General features: G+C 42.6%; 1 protein-coding gene across 2 annotated transcripts in view; it reads right to left on the reverse strand.

The window, feature by feature from the left end:
* The window catches only part of sesn1 (sestrin 1), a 52,459-nt gene that overhangs the window by 2,264 nt on the left and 26,258 nt on the right, over window positions 1–23,937 (reverse strand). Inside the window, exons 1-8 of one of the 2 annotated variants that reach the window (XM_061704039.1) lie at window positions 4,080–4,361; window positions 2,699–2,764; window positions 2,407–2,607; window positions 2,146–2,328; window positions 1,828–2,055; window positions 1,266–1,523; window positions 871–1,061; window positions 22–166 (exon numbers count right to left, since the gene is read on the reverse strand). In XM_061704039.1, coding sequence (XP_061560023.1) covers window positions 22–166; window positions 871–1,061; window positions 1,266–1,523; window positions 1,828–2,055; window positions 2,146–2,328; window positions 2,407–2,607; window positions 2,699–2,764; window positions 4,080–4,181 — 1,374 coding nt within the window. In that variant the 5' untranslated portion in view covers window positions 4,182–4,361. Of the gene's footprint in view, window positions 1–21; window positions 167–870; window positions 1,062–1,265; window positions 1,524–1,827; window positions 2,056–2,145; window positions 2,329–2,406; window positions 2,608–2,698; window positions 2,765–4,079; window positions 4,362–23,937 lie in introns of those variants that run through there. The other variant, XM_061704038.1, reaches the window with a different exon arrangement.

The following is a 23,937-nucleotide window of genomic DNA, read 5'->3' on the forward strand; positions in this document are numbered from 1 at the left end:
CGTGAGGAAAAGGGATCGGACCTTCTCAGAGTGCTGGAACTGCCTCCAGAAGCTCTCGTACATTCGCTTGGTGGTCTTCTCGGGGCTGCACACCATGGTCTTGATGTAGATCTTGAAGCTGCGGTCCAGCAGCTGGTTGATCTCGCCGTAGTCGTAGTCGTCATACCTGAAAAACAGGTCAGGTCAGACCCAAAAAAATAAAAAAAACCACAGTGATGGTACTCTCCACATCCTCTGATCAAATGCCCAATTATCGGATGTAGCTAGAAGATAAACCTGCGTGATTATCCTGTGGTGTTGTGAGCGTTAAGAAGGATTTTTACTCCTCCATCTGCTGGGATAACAGTCAGGGTTGACGATCGTAAATGTTATACCTGTTCAATATTTATGCTAAAAAAAATCCTTGTGATTGCAACATGGAACAGAACGATAGCCAGCGGACTATGATTGTGACATGTAAAGCGGCGTACAAACAACGATAATCAGGCCGAATTTGGGCATTTCATCCTTTCACATCAAAGTCCCGACTGTCTCTAAAGGATTATCCTAAACAATCATCATGTGGTGTCGAGTATTTTAAGTGGGATTTGTCCAATTTCTCAATCTGCTGCTTGAAAACGGTCGAGCCATGAACTCCGCGATCGGTATGTGTAAAGCAGGGTTCACACATACGATGCTGCCTCTCACAGGCCAGTCTTTGTACCACCGCAGATCGCTCGCAACTGTCAGGAGAGTACTGGTGGCGTGTGGTGTGCCGCGTTAGCCATCTCAAGTACACCCTACACGCGTTATAAGAGCAGTAAGCACATACTTTCCGATCGTTTTCCTTGTCAGATATATTCTGTCGAGACGTTAGCCGCTCTTGCCTACCTGATGCCGAACATGCAGTGTATGTAGTTCCAGATGGCTCTGCGCAGCATGCTGGTGTCCACGTCCTTGTGCGTGGCCATAGTGTTGTACGTCAGGTTGTACGCCATCTGGAACTTCTCATCCAGCATCTGACCCACGTCAGGGTACAGACGGTTCACCAGGGAGTAGCCGTGGTCCTCCCAGCTATAGTCCTGCAGAAAAATAATACATGAATTAAAAGAAATAATCAGAATAAATATTGGCTCATGGTTCTAGAATAGGGGGTTACCAATCTTATTCATTTATTATTATTTCTATCCTCGGGGGCCCTTTAAGGTGCTCGATAAATTGAAGTTATCATCATGAATTGGGACTGGGTCACTGTTTCATTGGAGGAAGATGTGTTGCGAGCGTACCTGCACTCTGAAAGTGGGCACGTGCTCGCCCCTCCTGGAGAAATCCTTGTAGCCGTAGCTGGGGTCCTCGAAGTGTCGCGAGATGTCGCGGGACGGCACCCACTCCTCGTCCTCGGCCGTCACCACCAGCATGCTCTCCGTCTTCTCCCGCTCGAAGCGCGTGGCCATCTCCTCCTGGCTGGCCTCCTCGTCGTCGCGGCACTCCTGCAGCTGCTTCATGCGCTCCATCAGCACCTCCACCTCACCGCCGCACACCTCCTGGACAACATACAGACACGGGAGAGAGTTTTTACTATTAGACAACTTAGTCACAGGATGTTAGCTGCACAGGCAAGCAAGAAGTGGCACAAGAACACCTGCTTACAAAGTTATTTCAGCCAATCAGAAGCCTGAAGAAAGTCATTTGTGAAAAGAGTGCAACTTAAAATATTGTAGCAGGAAATTGAGAAAGCGGGAGGACCGAGTGGAGATGAAACACCACTTGTGTTTGTTTCTTACAAAGTTCACAGGTCAATGTGAGCTTTCATGATTAAATTCAACATACTAAATGTGTTGACCTCACCTGGCTGCCAAAGGGACTGTCGTGGTGGTTGTTGCCGTTGGCGATGTCGCACACGCAGTAATGGCCGAGCGAAGGCGGCCGGAAGGTGTGGCCGCCGTCGCAGTGGATCTCCGGCACGATGCCGCAGCCGAAGGTGAAGGAGGCCAGCGAGTGGTAGTGCGTGAGGAGGACCACGGCGTGGATGAGCTCCGCCAGGGACCAGCTGTGCTCCTCGGCCTTTAGGAGACCCTTGAAGAATAAGAAGCGGAGTTTGTCAGCTCACTCGGCCGACCTCTACTACGGCATGATCTCGGCTGTTACGCAACGCCAGTTTCTCACCTCGATGTGCTCCTTGGTGAGCAGCCAGGGTCGGTGGGCCAGGATTTTGTTGAGCTCGCCCAGCTGCTGCAGCTTTCGCGGGGCTCCGTCCAGCCCGTTGAGCCACTTGGGGTCCCCTCCCACCTGCAGGAAGTCGTTGACGTGCAGGTTGACCAGATAGGAGCACTGGTGTCGAGCTGCCGCCTAGACGCAAAATACGCTACGACCGTCAGACACGTCACATTTGAAACAGGAGGTAAAAAATGTCGCTTGGGGTCGTACCATGATGCCGATGTAGTGGCGGTAGTGCAGCGACAGTGGCCCGTCCATCTGCAGCAAGTAGTGCTGCGTGCGCAGGAAGCTCTCCAGGTACTGCGGGTGGAAGCCCATCACCAGGGAGATGTTGTCCAGGCGGCCGAGGGCGGCGAACGCATCCTCAAATATCGATTGTGTCCTGGTGTCCACTTTACTGACTTGAAGAATCTAGGGCGGAAAAACATGACATCAAAAAACGAGCCCTGGGAACTAGATTTTTTGAGGAACATTATTGGCAGGATTACGGGCATGGCCGTACCTCTTTTTCAGGGATAAATCTACTTGGCCCGTTGCCCAGGGGTCTTGGGATACGCACTCCCAGATCCTGCAAGACAAGGAAAAGGGCAAATGACAGTTAAAACTTTTTCATGATCAAGTCAAATGGAAATTATCTTTTAGAGCAGGGGTGTCAAACTCATTTTTACTACAGGCCACATCGTAGTTATGGTTTCCCTCGGAGGGCCGTCATGAGCGCGAACACATATACAGTAAATGTACAATTGCCTCATGTTATTACATATATTAAAAATCGATGAATGACTATATTTGAAACCAGAAGCCAGTAAAAAGTTGTTAATTCAGTTTATTTTGAAATGGGGATTGGTAACAAAAATATTTGCAATCAAGACGATTTGCAGTCTTGTTATTTTAGCAAGAAACATGACGCTGACGCACTTGATTTGCTTTCGCGGGCCGCATAAATTGATGTGGCGGGTCGGATGTGGCCCCCGGGCCTTGAGTTTGACACCCGTGTTTTCATAGCAACAAAAATCAATTATTACTTTGTCAGCTTGTTTGACACAATTGGACAACAGCAGGGCATTTTTAAAACCTTCTAAATAAGCGCAGTGTCCCTTTTTAAGCATAATAAAAAGGCCTTTATGCTGAAAAGTCACTTTTTAAAGGACAGCGTCGAGAAAACAAGATCATTCTACAGCAAAACAATGCATATAGCAGGTAAAGTTAAGTGTAATTTCTAAAGATAATTAAGGCATTGAGGCAGCGCCGACAAACATGACTTAGCTCGGCGATTTTAAAAAGGGACATTTGATGAAGTGTCGTCTTAAGTGTCATGAAGTCACTGGTGATGAAAAAAATAATAATCTGTTATTGAGGATGGAATCAGTCGACAGGGCGCGTTTCATGGCAATATAATGCACACAGCAATACGGCCGATGTTAAAAGGGATGTCAACGAGCCTGAAAGGAAAAGAAAGTGACTTAAGTTTGGTTCAGCCCCCCCCCCCCCCCCCCCTCCCCTTCATGTCTGGACATGTCCACTCAGCAGGCTGAGATGAATCAGCTGACCAACCAATGACTTCATTCTTTAGTGATTCTCGAAATAGTAATAACTCATAAAAGTGACAATGAAAAATGGAGGAGGGGTGGGGGGGGGGGTCCTTCAAAACGTTGGAGCCCCCCGCCCCACAAGGGGGAGAAAAAGAAAAAAAAAAAAAAACTTGACAGACAAACAAGTCCGGACAAAAGACTGCACTGCAGAGCTCATTCAGTCGAAGGAAAAACAGTCGCCTGAGAGCATAACTCCATTGACATCGTTGAAAAACACAAACAAAGGCTCGAATGCAACATTTTTTTGTAGGCGGCACTGATGTAAAAACGTAGTGTTGTTGTTGTTTTTACCTTTTTGGCGAGGCGTTCACAATGGGCGCATATCTTAAACAAGTGTGTCACGGCGAGCGAACAATTCTCCACGTTCTCCGAGCTCGACACCGCGTGCCTCATGTCTCGTCCTCCCCGCACTCCGCTGCTTTTGGAACGACTACGAACCACCCCGCGCCTCCGTTCTTTGTTCCCCGGGAGGCTGCAGCGCTCCGCTCTGGTCAGCTGTTGCGGGCCCGACAAGCGGCGAAGTCAGTCCGGCTGCCCCATTTGCTGCTCCCCCTCCGCTCATACATTCGGTAAATAAGCCGAGGCTCGCTTGAGTGACGCGGGAGTCTGCCAATTGCGAGGCGAAAAGACGCTGCCATCGGCCAATGGGGACGAGCGAGAGGCGGAGAGGGGCGGAGCTAAGAGCGAGGAAAGAGGAAGGAGGGGGGCGAAACGTGAGCGGAAAGGACAATCCCCCTTTGCTTGAAGAAAACATCATCACGTCTTCTCTCTGTGCTTCTTTTGTTCGCTCGTGATTGATTTGACTGTTTTTTTTTTTTGTATGCTAAGTATCTGTCGCTGTTCATTAAAGGAGATGATGCAGGCTGATCATTATCCAAATCAATAATCAAGGTAAATCAATCAGCGTGTCATTTGTTCTTTCCGTTTTCAAACGCAATCCAAAAGGGACTGAATATTTAGCTATTTTTAATCAATCACTAAAAAACGAAAACATACGTGATTTTTCAAACTGCGACCTCAGTTCACGAACAGTTTGGTTTACAAACAACATTTTCAAAGGCTATATAGTACAAATAGTAGGCACAGTAGATGTTAAAAGTCACTTTTTTAAGATCTTTTATGCAAGGAGGAAGTAACATTTTTTACATACAGATTTGTATCTTTTTTCCCCCTCAATTTACCCCGGCCGGCTATGCCTTCCAAGAGTGAAAAGTGCATTCAACGTATCACACAGAAGTCAAGAGCTGTCAAAAGTAATCGATTAATCGACGACAAAAAAAAAAATCGATCATCAAATTAATTGACAACTATTTTCATTATGATTAATCGTATAACTTAAAATTTTCTCCATCCTCTGATTTGGACAATTTCAATAATTCTCTTTTTTGTTTGTTCAATTAAAATAAGACATTTGCAAATATCTGCATTTAATTTGGAAAAATATGATGATTTTTCCCTTTTATCCATTTCCATGTATTTGCAGCCGTAGTATGACTAACTTGCAATTGACATGTAGTTGAACCTGAAGCAGCCTCAGAAGTTTGTATCAAACTGCTGGCCCTTCGCATTAATCAATACCTAAGAAGTGAGCTCTCAGTTTCAAAGTTTGGTAAGTTTAACATCACTCCCTCTTGTGCGATATGGCTCAATTGTTTGTTTGATTTTGTTTAATCATTAAACAATACCAAATAAACAGCAACAATGTTAATAAATTCATCGAAAAAAAGATTTTGTAATAAACTTTGATGCAAAATACATTTTCATCCGATTATTGAATTACTTGATGGAATAATCGATAGGATAATGGATTCTAAAAATATTTGATAGTCAGTACCATTTTACTGTATTTCCCGTTACGCTCAACGTTAACGTCTGCATTACTGCCATCTAGGGGTAATTACAGCACACAACACTTATTTAAACAAAAAGTTCCCGTCCGGCATTTACATATCGACGCAGCACATCAGCTGGGGACGCCGCGATCTGCGGGCCCAACCGTCTGCCCCTCAACAGGCAAAGGGGACTTTGTTCTGGGGCCGGAACAGATTAATTCTATTTCCATTCATTTTAATGGGAAAATATGATTCAGTTCGTGAACAGAGTCTCAGAACGAATGATGTTTGTGATGTGAGGTTCCACCGGAATTCAATTTAAGGCTCAGTTTAAAACTTGAAAATGAGAAAATATGCCACAGGACTACATTTGATTTTAATATTCAATTGATCGGGTTTAGATGATCCGGAAGTTAGCTAACAAGCATTAGTAAATATACTTTAGCTTGTTAGCCAGCGCCGCCACAATCAGTCAGGGCCGCTATCTATCAGTCAGTCATATTATAAACGTTTCTGAAGTCTTATCGTAATCGGCTTCATGCACTACGCTCGACACGGAAGATATGCTTCCCCTCCCCCCACCACATGTAAACTAGGTGACCTGGGGCAAATCACTTCAGCAACATAGTTATGGTCTTTCTTCTTTCAATCTTTGTGCAATGATACGTGAGGAACTATGCTGACTTGATTGTGGCGGCTAACCAGCGAACATATCTTTAGCTAATGCTCGCTACCAAAGCTAGAGGTCACCTAAACAGGACAGCCCATTTTGCAATTTGGTACTTTTTAATCTGAACCTAAAATCACTCGCCATTTTTTTTTTTTTTTTTTTTTTTTTTCCTGTGCGGAATTTCAAACAACACATTTTTGATTTTCGATTACCAATTGAAAATGGAAAAAAGGACAAACAGATTAAAGTCGGCTGCTGATGTCATTTGCACATTTTTAAAAGACACTCGTCACTCTGTAACCTTAATGCATGTGCCTGTGATGAATTAAGACCATAATCTCATCTGAAAAGACAACAAGGACTGCAGGCCCTTGAACATGGGATCTCATAGGTGCAGCCTCTCAGACCACAGATAATAATGTCATCCTCCCACTAATCAAGCCGGCTGAAGGCCTCCCTTCAGAGCCGCAGGACAGGAGAGGAGAGGGGAGGGGAGTAAAGATAAGGAGGACGGCTCTTATGGCTTTGTTTATCCCAGCCTGACAATAACACGTTCACTGGCGCACCGCATTACAAGTTTATCGCACCGGCAGGAGGTCAGTTATTACGCCCGATGCGTCTAAGAAGTGGCGCGCCTTGCTTTTGGTAACTGAGACTTTAGTGGCCACTTGCCCGACTGAATCCACTTTTTAATCCCACCACTATCACGTCACAATTATAGAAACCGTGAATACTAATCTGAGCATCTTTTTTTGTTCTTCTTTGCAACAACAACTTATACCAAGCTAAATCTGGTATAATGCGCAGAGCCAAAAAGCCCCCCCCCCTCACTTGTGCACTTTGATCAAGAGCCTGTCCAGCCAGTTTGGCAGCCAACTGCACGGCTAGCTACATCGCACAGTATTCAGCAGGTTCATTGTGTGGTTCGAGCCAGCCTCCCTCGCCCACCCTCCTCCCACCTCGGGACCCCTCCTGTTGCCGTGGGCAGGGTGGGGTGCGGGGCAGAGAGGTAAACATGTTCCCAGGGGCTGGAGTCAGCACTCCCGTGGCTCAGCAAAAGCTGCAGAAGAGAGGCCGGTCAGCGTTACGACACACCAGACCCCCTTTCACATAAAAGTGCTTATAGGCTCGCGGGGGGGGCTCCGGCTTCGCGGGCGCTATTGTCACTGTGCACGCACTGATGATTCCGCTGGGTGAGACTGTTATTTCAGTGCTTTTGGACTCATAGACTTCTTCCCACTGAGGCTGAGATGACACCTTCAGCTCGAGCGGGCCGGTTGCTTGCTCACTAGCCACACGCAAAGAAGATGATGTAAACAAGCCGCACAAAAAGAAGGTTGCACTATGGACAAATTTAACCATGCATGTAGGTTTGCATTTCGGGCTGGCGTGGCCGCTTTAGAGCACCTTGTTGTTGGCCGTGAGTGCGCGCACGTCACGCAGGGAAAGGGGAATAGCGAGGAGTGGGGAATTTTGGGGTATATTTAGAGTATAAACTATTAATATAGGGAATTATTCTTAAAATAAAATAAGATAGGCTTCCATTACTCATGCTACTCATCGCTATTCACAGGGATTAGGGATCAAACCCCGACACGAATAACGAAAACTTGCGAGGGTTCACTGTCACACATCCAACAAACACACTAAAGGAAAATTTGGTGTCTTCAATTAAGCTAAGATGAAAGATTTTGAATTGTGGGAGATAGCAGAGAGCACAGATTCGAATTAGGGACCTCTCAGCTGCGGGGCAGACATGCTACTCACAAGTGCTCCGTGCTGTCAACAGTAAAACATAAAAACGATAAAACACTCAGTCTAATGATGAAAGCGCAATGCGAATGTCAGTCAGATCACTGAGTTGCCAACAAATCTTCATTTTTAACATTCTTAAGTCTTTTAGTCGTCGTGCAAACTAGTCTATCGCAGACCGTTTGTAGCCTCCAAACCTCGTCTGAATCGTCGGTGGACCTCCTGTAGGAAAACCTCAGGTTGTTTTTTTGTTTGTTTTTTTTAAAACTTGAGACGTTCCACTGTATATCAACTAGTGCCAATATGCAAAGACGATCTTCACATAAAACAGGCCCGACAATGCAGTAACTGCAGTTACAGCAATCCCTTGCTATATTGAGGTTCACCTAGCGATGTTTCTGTTGAGCATATTTTTTTTGTCTGTTGAAATGCGATTAAAAAGTATGTTTAAATACAATTAAGTTAAAAGGCCTAAACTATATTCAAAAAGGAACAGAACGGAGGAGTATTGTACAGGTATTCGAACACCATCGACAAGCAGAGGTCATAGGCCGCACACGGCTGGCTTATGGCTGAAAGAGGCTATTGTCCGTTAGTCGAGGTCAAAGAAGCAAAGTTTTACAGTGCACCATGTCTTGAATGGTACTGTTTAAACAAGGCGATCCAAAGTTCAAACATTGCACCTGCTCAGACACAAGATGTTGTTTGACATGAAAATCTGCAGTGATGTCAGCTTACAGATGTGATGAATGGTCATCATAAAGAGGTCGGAATGGCATTATAAAAGTTGTTATACTTTAAGTAGAACTTTTGTTGCACCCATGCTCTCCCTACAGTTACAAAGCGTACTTTAATGAATGAAAGTGTTCAACACAGCATGTTTTAAAATAAAACATTACTTAGTCAGTTTGATCAAGCTAACTTTAACAACATCAGAGAGGCGTCCTGGCTGGTCCATCGCCATTTTTGAAGCCAATACGCTAACGTAATTTTGAGGCACTGTAGCTTTAAACGTTAAAAAAAAGGCATATGACTTTAGAGCGTCATATTAATCATTTATATGCGAGTGGCATTTTAAGGCTGTCATAGTCGAGCCTCTGTCAACAATGCACAATGAAATAGCTAAGTAGTCAATAAAAATGATGTACTAGGCACCACACAAGGGACAGCACAAACGCACACAAAAACGTGCGTGCACACACATGCACACACAAATGAGAGGATGCAGCTTGTTGTTGTTGCAGAGGATGAACTGAAAAATGTCATTTGTCACGAGCTTCACCGTCCGACAATTTAAAATACAGCACAGAAAGAGAGTAATGTATTCCTGTTGACATGGTTTTACAATCTTTATGCCAAAAAAGAAGACACTTGCACTGTTTGGATAAAGTTATGAGTATCGAAATTGCATTGCGCTGTAGCAGTATCCAGTTTCAGTTCCAGATTTTTTTGTTGCATAGCATCATCCTCTAACAAGGTATGAAAAGCTTCGTTTTACACCTGACCTCTGTATTTAGGTGATGCAATTATAACAACGATTAACAACGGCCTTGAACCAACTGGAAGGATGACTTGAGCATAAGTCAGTAATCAGAAAAACAAAAGTGAAGACTGTGCCAAACTCCAAAACTCTGCACGTATCTTGCCTTTTGTTTTCTCCAACAGTGAGAATCATGCAGCACTTTTTTTTTTCCCCCCCCCCTTTTTTCCTTTCGCTTGGATGTTCAACAAGTGGCGAAGTCCACCAGACCAGTTCAAACCTGACCTATGGGTGCACAGAGAAGAGGAAGCAGAAAAACTCTTGAAATCCGACAAGCCTAGCAACAGGCGTCTACCAATCGCAGGGCAGGACAACAGTGAGAGGAGCCAATCTTCTTCTCCTCTCTCTCTCTCTCTCTCTCTCTCTCTCTCTCTCTGAAAGAAAAAAAAAACCCAGGAAAACAAAGTTCCGCGGAGGTATGAAGTTCACTGCGCAGCCTAATCGGGTTTGTGTTTCATAGACAGTCATTCAGTTTAGCGGAGAATTTGTCTAACGGGGCTACACAAATGTTCACCACCCAACTGCACGGATGGTTCTGTTCACTCTTGGGGGAAAAAAACAACAGGATACTTGTTTTCATGTGTAAACACTTGGAAAACCGGCATAAACACTTCTTTATGAGCTCCACATGTGCATGTAAACTTTTAACAAAGAGAAAAAGGTCCACGCTCAGAGGGTTATCTCCTCCATACAGCACTAAAGTGATCTCTTCAACCCGCACGAATAATTTAACTATTAAGTGTCTTCACCGGCAGGCCTCAACATGCACTCCCTGCCACCTCAAGTCGCACTATAGTAACCTGCACCGCAAAGTGACGCTAGACTGTTTTTATCAAAAAACTTTAGATTACAACAAATAGTTTAAAACAGGTGGAAGTTTTTACCCTTTGAGTTTGTTTGCTTAAAAAAGTGTAAAAAGTGTCACAAGGACTGTTACTCTTAAAAACGTTAGGAGGGAAGTCTATTTTCAGATGTCATACTGTCTGCCTACATTAGGCAGAGAGGGCCCCAAACTAGCTTGAGTTATAAACAGTTGGTGTTCCCACAATATTGTTCCCACACAATATTTGTGAGTATTGTAGTTTGCTCTTTTTGTATGTGTCACTGCTCCATGTGTTAGTTGTTTCAAGATTTATAATTACCAGAACAGCTATACTAATTTTTGTTAGCCCATCTATGGCGTTGCACATTCTATGTAAGCATTAAGTTAGCAGACTTGGGTTAGACAAAATTGCATGGTTTGGGTGAACATTATGGTATTTCAAAATATGTATATAATAATTCATATATGTTGAATTATTTTTGTTTCATGCATCATTTTTACAGTAAAATTTAACCGGGAGTGAAAAACAGCTTGAAACAAGCACACTTTGCCTTTTATTTGGAGTGCTGTGCAAAAGAGAGTGACAACAGGCAGGAAGGAATACTTTATCAAGTAAGTACAATAAGTTTAAATGTGTTTTAAGCATGTGCGAGGGGTCGGGATGATTCAGGATCAGAGGTTTAGGGGTGCTATCAGAAGTGAAGCTATGTTGACTAACAAATCCACAATCCTTTTAAATGGCTATGCGTGGGAATTCACTAATGGAATATGTTGCCATTTGGGCCCTTTTCCCCCCCTCAGCCTTTTTTTCTATGATCAATGTGTTTTCTGGCATGCTATCAGAGCGGAGCGGTCTCGCCAAGCGCCGACTTTCCTGAGCGGAGAGGCTTGGACACCCCTCCTCGATCCTTCCCCAAATTCTCTCCACACTCGGACCGGTGGACCAGTGTGCTGCAACACAGGGATGAAGCGGCGTTCCCTAGTTTCCACCAAACACAGAGGAACTTCAGAGACATCAGGACAACCTGCTGGTGGCTTTATTCCGACAGATGTGAACTTGCTTATCGTCAATTTCCTAAATAATCGAAACATACATAGCACTACAATCGAGGGGAGGAAGGCGTTGGCCAACAAACTCGATGTGCACGTGAGGAAAAGCGAGTTCCCGGGGATGTTATTCTAACAAAGGGAGGGTAGCTGTCACAATATAGCAGGCTGCCAGAGGGGGGGAAAAAATTCCTATAGACAAACACAATGGATCAAACCACCCTTCCTAACTTTAGAAGTGACACAGATTCATGGGAAACAACTCCTTTGGAAAGTTGATCGATTTCAGGCACACAAGCGATAAGGGAGAAATTCCTGCAACTCTTGCAGCTACGACACGAACTGTATGCCGAGCTTATCTCTTAGTCCGTCCAAAACACGAGGCTGACAAAGCTGACCTTATATCAGCGAAGGGTCTAGCGCCAGCCCAAAGAAAACACAGCGTCAGTTTGACACTAGTGTGCAACTCCTGGAATGAGCAGCTGTTTTTTCCCCTCTCTGCTGACTGTTCAAAAATGACTCATCTCAGTGTTGTTGATCAGCCTACAGCGGTTGCAAAAGTACTTACACTCTGTACTTAAGTAGAATTACAAATACTTGTGTGGGAAAAAAGTAAAAGTATTGGTTTGACTTGTGTACTTCAGTTATAAAAAAAAATAAAAAAAATTTTTGGATAAATTTACACAGCGAAAATACAAACAAAGCAGTTTTCCTCTTTAATTAAATCCCACGGTGCAAGATCTCAGGTCTATATGTCTTTTTTACATCGTGTTGTCATCCGCAGAGATTGAAAAAAAAGTAACAAGCCTATTTTGACAAAGTAACGTTTCCAAAAATGCAGAGTAAAAGGAAAAACGTCATCACAAAAATAAATACTCAAGTACAGATACCTGAAACAAAACTCTACTGTACTTAGTTACAACCCGAATTCCAATTAAGTTGGGACGTTGTGTTAAACAAATAAAAACAGTATACAATGATTTGCAAATCATGTTCAACCTATATTTAATTGAATACACTACAAAGACAAGATATTTAATGTTCAAACTGATAAACTTGATTGTTTTTAGCAAATAATCATTAACTTTTTTGGAACGCGTTGCAGCCATAAAATTCTAAGTTCATGATTATTTGCTAAAAACAATAAAGTTGATCAGTTTGAACATGAAATATCTCGTCTCCGTAGTGTATTCAATTAAATATAGGTTGAACATGATTTGCAAATCATTGTATTCTGTTTTTATTTATGTTTAACACAACGTCCCAACTTTTATTGGAATTGGGGTTGTACTACACGCCACTGTCAGCATTTCTCCATGTAAAACCCCCCACACAAAAAGGCTGTGATCGTAAACTGTTATTTTCTGTCAACAGCATGACTCATTCATCCACCCAACTGGTCATCAAAATGTGAACAGTCCTAAAAAATCTCAACAGGCTGTATTTTTAATCATATACTGTGAGCAAAGGAGACAGTCTTTATGTAACAGAAGAGGTGACATTCCTTGGAGCGCTGATCCAGAATGAAGTGCACCGGCTTAGACCGCAGACCACAACAGACAATGATAACGTCTGATGTAACACATCAGGAAAGATTAGAAGCCATCATGTTTATACCTCCTATATTCTCCACATGTGTGTCACCTTCAGCCGGATGATCACTTAGAAAAAAACGAACAGCCAAAGAAATGAATAATTTGATCTGGTTTGGGCATTTGGTTTTACACTTCAAAATATTGCTTCGGTAGCTGGTGGGGAAAATGAGAAAACCATACCGCTTTGAACGCATCAATCAGACACAAACATGCTAACCGACAACAACAAAAATAACAGTGGAGAAAGAGGGTCTCTTAAGTTTACTTTTCAACACTAGGCCCCCATATGGAGGAGACTGGGCAGCCAGAAAAGGGACTGTGAAGTTTTAGGTATCAGGAATCTGAGCGAACAGCAGTTGTTTACGGCACACTTTTTAGCATGAACTCAGCACTCTTACTAGTAAAGCACCAAGTATTAGAAATAGTAGCTGGTAGCAATAATACATGAAACGACCCATATCAACTGGTACAGTGGAAACTCAGTTTTCACATATACTTTCGCTTTGAATATTGAATATTGAGTTTTTGACAATTTCTATGGTCTGAAGTTTGACCCAATTTTCGTATAACTGCTTGCTTTTTGGTACAAAACAAAAAACGTGTGAATCACTCTTTCATTTCTCAGAATTGATGCACATTCATCGGTTTTGTGAGGTTCGGTTTTCGTCAAACTTGTGACAGTGACTGGAACAGATTAATCATAATAACAGAGGTTCTACTGTACTAGCAATAGTACACAAGAGTGGAGTCTGACTCAAGAGTTGGGGTATAAAAACACTAAATAGCATTACTCTCAGTCCAAATTCAGCATTATCTGTGCAGAATGTTTGACACAGCTCTTGTAATAAATCTTATTACCAAACAAAGTAATTGATTAAAGTGAACGAGGGGATCTGACTGCCTACTTTAAAAAAAAAAAAAAAAGTTTTTTTTTTTTTTTTTTTAAACTTTTAGTGGTGGTGTATGGGCAAGAGGAGGCGATCTGGCCTAATCGCTGCCCTCAGTGTCTGATTCCTTCATTAAAAGCCAATGAGCTTCAGTGCTGAATGATAGCAGGATAAACGTTCAGACAGGACCTCAATGGAGCGTGACGTCAGGCGGCAGCCCATTAATGTTTAATCGTTTATGAAATGCGATTAGGTGGCAACTTGATCACCTCTACCTCTGTCCTCTTCGCCTGTTATTACAGACTCCTCATTTCCATTGATTGCGTCGGAGCTATCAATCATATTTGTACCATGTTCAATATTAATAACGACAACTTTGTCCTGAATAAAGCTGCATTTGCCATACCCCTGATGTTGCTATCGTCCTCCCGCATACGTTTGCAGGCAAAAGCAGCTCTGCTCAGCATGTTACTGATGACTGTTACAGGGGATTTGGAAAATATGGGGCCAGCGTTCCATACTGGTAGTGTCCTGTGGTCAGTTTGTCCTGCAACTAGAAGTCCTACTGGCAACACAATTAAGTTTGCACTATTCCTGCACTTGAATATATCAATCCGGCCAACTGAATAGGATTCAATGGCTGTCAAAGAACCTTCTAATATCATGCTTTGATACAAACAATTTGCCCACCCCTGTTTGAGAGCTGCCTACTAGCTTCGAGGTACCACTGTAGCACACCAATACACATGGCTGACTTGGCTATTCTTCTTTTCTGGTGACCCACTGAGCAGTCAAGACGGCGTCCACGGTGAAGGCCGCGGCAAAGCCACCAGCAGCCTGCATGTGTGGAAACAACGGGGCACGACAAGTAGAAACATACACGGGGTGCAGACACAATGCCGCAATCTGCAGAGCGCGTCTGGCGACTTCCTCAAAAACCAAAACACGGGCGCATGACATGAGATCACATGAGTGTGAACAAATGTAGAAAATGTTGAGACACAATATCCGTGGGGGCCTGAAATATGTGAGTCACTCACATGTCTCACGTGTAAAATAGATAATTCTTTTTAAATACAGTCAACATGCATTATAGCAGGGATGCTTTATGTTCCACGGACCCACCCGCAATAGGTGAAAATCTGTGGTATAGAGACAACATAAAAACACTTTTTTTATATATATATATATAGTTTTACCCCTCCCACACGACTTAGTTACAAACGTATTTTACCACACACAAAAATACATGGATAAAATATATAGAAAATACTGTATGTATTGTAGTTTTTGTGTGCTAGATATGTGCCTGAAGAGGCGGGGCGTGGTGAGGTGGCATATGACGTTGGCGAGTCTTCATGTGAGTGCCTGGGCGTGAGCTGTGGCCAACAGCAGCTCCTGAATGTGCGCTCATTGAGTTGATCTTTTACTGCTCTGCCGACATTCAATAAACGGCTGAAAAGTGCGTCGGCAACTACAGTATGGCTCTCCTGTTCCACATGCCGGGACATTACAACTACATGCAACTACATTTTAAAAATGCTGAAAAAAAAAGATTTAGTGAAGGAGCACTGTGTATTTAAGTAGGATTTGACTAATACACAGTGGTCCTAACTGCTGTTTTTCTTTCAAGAAAAATAAGCATTTCAATAGGATTCATTTCAGTCAATGTATTACGGTTTATTTATAAACAGAGTCTTGACCTTTAAAAACTCCCAGTGGACCTCATAACCCTGGCAGCAGAGTGTGTCGTGTGACTGCGTGTGTGTCTGTGAGTGTGTGTCCTCTGTTAATGCCACAGGTAGAGTCAGACATGTTTGCACTGTGGTTAATCTGTTACAAACCAGCGGGACCAAGAAAAGGACAAGCCGACAGCTGAGCATCTTTTTTTTCTATTTTTTTTTGTGCCTTCCCCCAGTGGACTACTTTTTCCTTTTTTACAAACGCGGAGTTGTAATGTACACATCTCAAATGAGGGGAGGACAATAGACCTCACCATTATGTACATAAAGAACAAACGCAGGCAACAAAGGAGGAACGGAATGTTCTTAAAGATGGTAACGGAGGTAGCACCGACGCTCGATGGACATCTGTCACGCCTCCGTTAAGGAACACGGCCATATCGTTTCAGCGCCTTATGCAGAGTAAACAAGCAGAGTGGTGAGGTCATCCTTTCACCTTGATACAAAAGTCACTTCGTTTAGTAGGACTGTAGGAAACAGTTCATTTGTAGAACACTTCAATTCATACATTTAGTGGAACATGGGCCTAACAATGTGACAACTTTGAAATAATGGCTATCGAGAACATTTTCAGGGAAAATAATAGAGGGGAAGTGAACCATATTTGGAAACTTTAAAATTGAGCCAAAATGGATGCCAAATGTCTTATTATAAGGCGTGTAAACACATTGCATTAACACGAATGAGGAAGTCCACCGGCATTGATGTCATCAGCTGAATAAAACGATGATGGGCAAATTTGATATACAATTTAAGCAATCTCAGCTAAATTGTCACTGAGTCAGTATCCTTCGGAAGTAACTGTGCAGATTTATTTGAAATGAGGAAGATAATAGAGTGGAATCTCCAAATGTTGAATGCCACTAAAGTCTTACAAATTGTAAGTTACACGAAAAAAAAATACATATATATATATATATATATATATATATATATACACCAGATACCACAACAGTGACGACTCTTAAGCGCAATGCAAAAAGTGCATACTTTTATCTGTATTTTTATTTTTATTTTGTCTTATTACTGTTATTTTTATCCTCACATGAAAGTTAAGAATAAACATTCAATGCATGAAGTACTGTAATTTAGTTTTATTGTAATGCAATTAAACTAATGTTTTAAACTTGTACGACAGGCAAGATGGTTAAAAAGCATGATGCACGAAGTACGTGTAACTATTTTTAAAAAAGTATTTTGTCTTGTTATGCTGTGCTTAATTAATTTTTACAATTAAAAGAATATTAAACAGAAAGCAATTTTACTTAAGTCTGAAAATGTTACTTAAAATACAGTACAGTTACTACAAGTTTTAAAATGTTTGCAGTGAAACTGATAAATTGAATGCATATTATTTGTTAAAAATAATGATGATGCAACCTTAAGATTTGCCATATTTGTGAAGGCATTAGACAAGCTACGTTGGTGGCGAATGTAAAAGAGGCATCCCCCTTGGCCGGTGATTATGTCACAGACAACGGGCGCGGGGAGATAAAGAGGGCACGGGTGGCAAATGAAAAGACAGCGGGTGGAAAGAGTAATGAGAGACGAGTGATAAAAGGTGGGAGGATGGCGAGCGAGGATTATTTGAGCAGTGCGCGCGGGGGGGAAAGCGCCTGCCGCCTTATCATGGATAAGTAAACAGCCAGCGCCGCCTCGAGTGACATCATTGTCCCAGAGAATCAATAACCAGCCACTTCCTGCGCAGCGGGAAAAATCAATGACTCTGTACACTAGATTACCTTTTTGGGCCCACTCACCTGAGAGGATGAACACATACACACACACACACACAGTGCACACAAGTAATACAAAGCATATTGGTGAAGAGAAACAAACCCGCAGTGAAGTATTGGAGCGGTTCCGGTGCAGAGTCAGCTCATTATGGGATTAGTGTTTGGTGGGGCCCACTTCTTTAAGTGGGCTTTACTAAATCAGATTCCGACCAGTTTCTCACAAACCCTGGTAAACAAAACAGTGCGGCCCTGTACCAGTACCACAACTCACCCGACTAAAGCAGTGGTGGGGGGGGGGGGAAAAACTAAGTACAAATATCTCGTTAATGTACCTTTTTTTTTCCCCCCCCCCTCACACAAGTTTCTATAAATTGGCTAAAATAGTGACCGATAAATGAATGTCTTTGCTAGTCATTAAATGTGAGAGGAAACGGGCCATGAAAGGAAGGAGGAGGAGAGTGGATCGTCTCAGTTGAAGCATGTGACCCCTCAAACTCCACGTGAGGTATCCTGTGCTTGACAACAACACGCAACCGAGTAAAATTTGGATCAGACATGTGAAGGTTCAATGAGCCAGGTGCCAACAATGAAGCCTTTCACCATAAAAAAACAAAAAACAAAAAACAAATCCATGTGATCATTATTAAATATTAATGTGGTTTCGATCCAAATACTGAAGCCTGACATGCACTTTTTTTCAGTTTTGTTTTGTTTTAAAAGAGCCTCTCATGCTGTCATAAGTCATTTATTTTCATACTTCTTTTTGTTACTTCACCTATAGGTCAAAGGCATTATCATATACAGTATAAGTAAAAATTGCTAGTGTCGGGCCAAAACCTCCTATGTCCAAATTTGGTCAATTTCGTATGTTTTTACAAATCTATACTATTGGTCAGTTATTATTATGATTTTTTTTTTTTTTTACAGATTTAATAAGTTGACAATGGCTTGCTCTCTTTGACGGTGCAATTTTAATGGCTCAACAAACATGTGAGGGGGGCGGGGGGTTCCTGAAAATTGAGGGGTTTGGAGATACGAAGATTCTACTCGATGCCATCAAAATGTACATCTTGCTGCACCACAAAGAAAATCAAATTCTTGAAACAGTGTACATGTAGTACAGTCTTAGACCAGCATTGGTATTTTTGTATTTATTCTTTGTACTGTTTAACAGAAGCTTTTTAACTTACAGATATTTTTAAAACAAAAATGAAATTATTATTGTTATCCATTAATTTTCAAATGTACTGTTTTACAAAAAAAAAAAGTCAATTAGATGATGATTTCTTGATTAAGATGATAGTTATTTACTTTCATACCTGAAAAGAAAAACGAGTTGTAGTGGCTAACTATTGGTTTCTGGTCCCAAAGACAAATGGGGACAAGTGATCTAAAAACTTGTTGAAGCGTGTATTAAATGCGTCGGCTCGCTGTCTCTGTCTGTTGCTTACTGATGAGTCTGCCTTCAAAAAAGTGCCATGCGTGCACTTTTCAAGTGTCAGCAGGTCTGGGGCCTTTACCTTCACTCGGACACTGATCGTGCGTGAAACACTACGGCAAGGGGTGCATTCTCTACGGGCCACCCACAGGAAGGCTTCAGACAATACTCGGTTCCCCTAGAGGTACACGCGCAAACATCGACTTCAAAGACACACACAAGAACGGCTTACTTGAACGTGCACAGGAAGAAAGGCAAGTGCACAATTCCTCATGCACTTTGAAAAATATAACAAAGAACACCTCAGACACACGCAGCCAGTCTCAGACAGACAATGGACAGTGGAACTGTGCCATAAAGGAAAGCTGTTCTCCAGTCACTGGGCAACTGGGGCAGCAGATGGTCATCTTCCCTTCTACTAACATCAGCTGGGAGGGAGGCGAGTTGTCTCCATCTCTTTAGAAGACACCTTTCGCCAAATAAACGGCAGTGACTCAGCCATAACCCATAAAGCAACCGAGCTAGTCGAAGATCCGCAGAGTTACGAGGCAGGAATGGAACGCGCACAAGACTCGGGCAGTGGTCGAAAACCCTAGGCCACAATGCCAAACACAGCCGAGCCGGGTAAACACAGCCCAAACATGCATGCCACAGCCATCTTTAGGGCTGGAATAGGAGGAAAAGTGGAGGAAAGGTCAGTTTCATATCCTGTTGACCGGCTGATGCCTCTCAGTGTGAATGTTTTGAATAAAGAACATTTAACAGCGAGGGGGATATGCGAGAGGAGAGGCCTACTGTTTTTTGGCGCATAAGCCTGAAAATTATAGTGTATAAATAAGTAATGTTAAATAAGGGTGCAATAAACTAGAGTCGAGTGCAGAAGGGAATTTAGTAGAATTTTGGGCAAAAATAATGCAATGTATTAAGGAGAAAACTAACCTATTTTTGAAAATGCTTTTTTTTTTTTTTTTAATGAATGATTATTGTCAAATGATTTTTTTTTTATATAAAATAAAATATAAATATAAGATATTTTGAAAAATGCAGTGAAACCTGCCTTACAGTTCTGAGGTGCGGGGTTTGAATCTCGGCTTGTGAATTCCTGTATGGAGTTTTCATGTTCTCCCTGTGCTTGTGTGGCTTTTCTCAACAGTACAATAGCTTCCACCCACATTCCCAAAACAGTGTTTTAGACGCATTGAGGACTTTAATGTGTCCATAGGTGTGAATCTGACTGCACGGTATTTTGAAAACTACAAACAGAAAGGCCGAAGCCGACATTCAAACCCACAACTTTTCGACTGTGCTGCCTGGAAACACACACTTGACAAAAATGGTATGAAGGGATTAAATCAGAATTGGACACTTGGACCTGCAGAGTAAATCAGTCTAAATTGGATTGAAAACACACAGTCTGTCATCCGAGGACCATTTGGACGCAGAAGGCCAAGAGAGGGGATGAAGACGTGAGCTGCTTTGCAAAAACATGTTAAGCGCGGAGAAGAACTTTGCATGAATAGATCCACTGTGTACGCAGCAGTGGGCCTCCATCAAGACAACATGTTTGTGCGAGTTACATTGGTAGAGGTGGGCCGCTAAAAGAAACACCGGACGGGTCCAGTATGTTAGCATCTATTCATTCAGTATGTAATCTCATTTTGGCTCCCCGTTCAATGTTTACGCTCTCGTCTCTGTCAATCGATACTCCTCCATTTCAGCTACCCACTTGTCGGCGTTGTCGATTTGTTTCCTTTTAGTCACCGTCTCCGAGCAAAACTCCCCTATCGTTGTTTTTGCCAATGGGACAGCGGAGATTGATGTTGCGAAAGCAGGATTGACAGCACACCTGAGGGGCCAGCCGACATACGAGGCGAGTCGCGAGGGAGGCAGCTTGGCTTCTGCACACGTGTGCAAAATTGTCAAAAAGGTGACTAAAACTGAGAACGGCATGACTGAGTTGTAACAAAGCGCATAACAATTAGCATTATTACACATGGCTGCAAAGCATCTGTGGCAAACGTAAAAGCCCCTTTCCTCTGCAACAATATTTCTAAGCATATGCAGCTGGATTCCTAAAAAGCTCAGGGGCGAACCCGCCTCTCAGCACTCAACTATTTCACCAGACGTGAAAAACAGTATTGACTGCCAAGTCCTCACCCAAAAAAAGAAAATAAATAAATAAATAAAATGTTAAAAAAAAATAAAAAATGTAAAAAAATACTGACGCAGTCTATAGAAAGTCTGAGGAAATAGTGTAGGCCACATCCCAGCTTTAGTTTGCCCTCCCAGCGTCGGTTAACCCCACCCCAGATATTCGCTTTGCACAAACACGGCTCTGAATAACATGTCTTCAGAAGGAGAGAGGGTGGAAGAAGGAGGGGGTAACCTATATAGTGCGCCATATTTTTCTCCCTATGGGCTCCCAGCGGCTTGATAAATAGCAGGCCCCCTCAAAGCAACAGATGCTATGGCTGAAACACGAGTCAGCTGAGTGAAGAAAGGAAAAAAAAAAAAAAGTCCAAAGGCCCTCCATACTGACAGTGCATATAGATATGCAGCCCTCTCCCCTCCCCACGCCTTCTCCTATATGGTTCGACAGACCTCCGCACAGCCAACAGCTCTTGTTCATGAAGCTCAGTCGAGAGGCACATGAACAAGAGTGACTTTGTACGGCTTCGCAAGGCCGCAGCGCCTTGTGGTTTCATGCTCATATCTGAGGCCTTTCCCTTATCAAATCGTCTTGTAACCAACATTCCCACTATGAGGTCAACGCGACTCTCCCATGCACACGGACAACTCTCCTACAATAAAGTTAAGAATATGAAATGAATGGGCTCTGGCAGATGTCTGTCTTTGGCGAGGTTTGAGGAAGTTGATGTTGTGAGATGTTTAGAGCGTGTTTCTATGTTCAGAATCAGTAATATTCGCGGGGGATAGGAACCGAACCCTGACACCAATAGCGAAAATCTGCAAGCAATTGATATCCCGCCCCCAAATGTTTAGAATGCCTATATTAATAATTTTAACTGTAAATACTGAATACCACAAACTAACCTATGTCCTAAGTGACATAAAGCAGTAAAGAAAATCCCACAAATCCCACTATGATCCCAGCTTTAAATAATTACAAACTCATTTTACAAGATTACCCTTGTAATAAATACCTTACAGATGATTTGATTGGGGGAAAAAAAATGCACCAGAATTACACGTGTGCACGCACATTTAACAAAAACTCTCCCTAAATTCCACCGACAATCCAGGATAAACTTAGCTCCTTCTTGACATACAAAGCTTGTCTATATATGTGCAGATGCATCACCTCAACATACTTCCTGGAGCCTATGTGGAATATATATAGCAAATGGATGGATGCATAGATGGACGCATGGATGGGTATTGGGTTGACTTGAATATCAGGGATTTCAATGTAGATTTGTGTGCACAATTTAGCGCATCAACTGTGGTCTAAATTAAGCAGATTATCTCTGTGGTTTCAGCATTAAAGTGCATATTTTGCTTTAAGTGGCTCTCAAGAGGAGTGGACTCGGATTACGGACAGGTTCCCCCAACACTTCTTCCAGTGGTTGCTATGGAAACAATGTACACACATTAAAAACAGTCCCATGAGCTCAGACAGCTCAGCGAATGGTCCAGGTGAAAAAGATACTATGACACTGAGCAGATCATGTCTGCCGTCCCTCTCACCCTAATACAATCTGCAACCTTGATTCATCATTTAAGCGATTCCACACCAGGCTACTGTTGCGGTAGGAGACATTGAAGTGGATAAAAGAGTGGATAAGCCATTGAGTATGATGCAGCAGCGCCTAAAAGCAATGATTTGTTAACATCTGAACCAGGATCACACTGTTGGCAACATAAAACCATTAACTGTAGAGGCAGTGTTTTAAGAACATTTTAAGCCTGCAAAATTGGCTGAACATATTACCTCAAGGAAAGCCTTTAAAATACTCAAACTTACAATAAACTGAAATGCTGGTAAAATCTCATTGTTCATAGCAGTTAACAGCCACGAATATCAATAGACAGCTGTGGAAGCTCAAGTAGCCGTCAAGTAAAGTTTTTTTTTTTTTTAACAAGCACAGGCAATGTTTTTCATGTGATTCCAGTGAATAACAAGCGTTCTTCCCCAGTTAGAGAACAACAAGTGAATCAGATTTGAAAGGGTCAAAACAACAACAACAAAAAGCTGCAGTGAGGTGTTGCAAGAAAATTGATATTTCATCAATGCTAAAGAAGCGCTGCTAACAACAGCATTGGGAGCCAGCCCTGATGGCCCTGTGACCTCTTGGCAGGTATTGCTGACGCAGGACAAATTCATCTTGAGGAAAGTGGGGAAGTAAGAGCACAGATAGCAAAAAAAATAAATAAATCAAAGCGCACCAGACGACTGGTAGCGCGCTTTTTCTCAAACGCTGACGTCAATGTGTGGGAAAGTTACACTGTGTCTTTTACGCTATCGCCGTGTGACTTCAGAGGCGACAGACGCAGCCGGGATCACATCGAAATGCACCACAATCCATCCATGCGACGTGGTCCACACCTGCGTTTGTGTGTGCATGTCGCGCTCATCACCACCAGGCGAGGGCGAACAAAGAAGAACAAAGAACAAAGATTTCAGTGAGCTGGAAGAACCGAAGGAAGCCGGACCGCGGTCAGGAAGCAAACGGAACACACCCCTGGATCTGAACAGGAAGCAGACAGGACACACACACATTCAGTCTCAACTCTGTGGGCTTGGAAGAGGGCCTGTGACATACTGCGCAATAATGATGCATCGATTCATATGGCCTTTTGCACCTTAGATCTCCACTCCATAACCATAATAAGAATCAAAATGACATCATATTAGTTTGTGTAAAATTACAATAATACTGTATAGGAGAAAACCAATGTGGTGTTTAAGTTGATTAAATATGATATACATATATATATATATATATATATATATATATAAAATGGTATTTTAATGAGTGTTCTGAAAGGGTTAACATTCAAAACAAGAATTACGTTCAACGGTGCTGCAAGAGGACAAGAAAAGCCACATGCTGATTCATTTAAAG

The sequence above is a fragment of the Phycodurus eques genome, chromosome 18 (assembly GCF_024500275.1).
Source record: "Phycodurus eques isolate BA_2022a chromosome 18, UOR_Pequ_1.1, whole genome shotgun sequence".
NCBI classification, from domain to species: domain Eukaryota; kingdom Metazoa; phylum Chordata; class Actinopteri; order Syngnathiformes; family Syngnathidae; genus Phycodurus; species Phycodurus eques.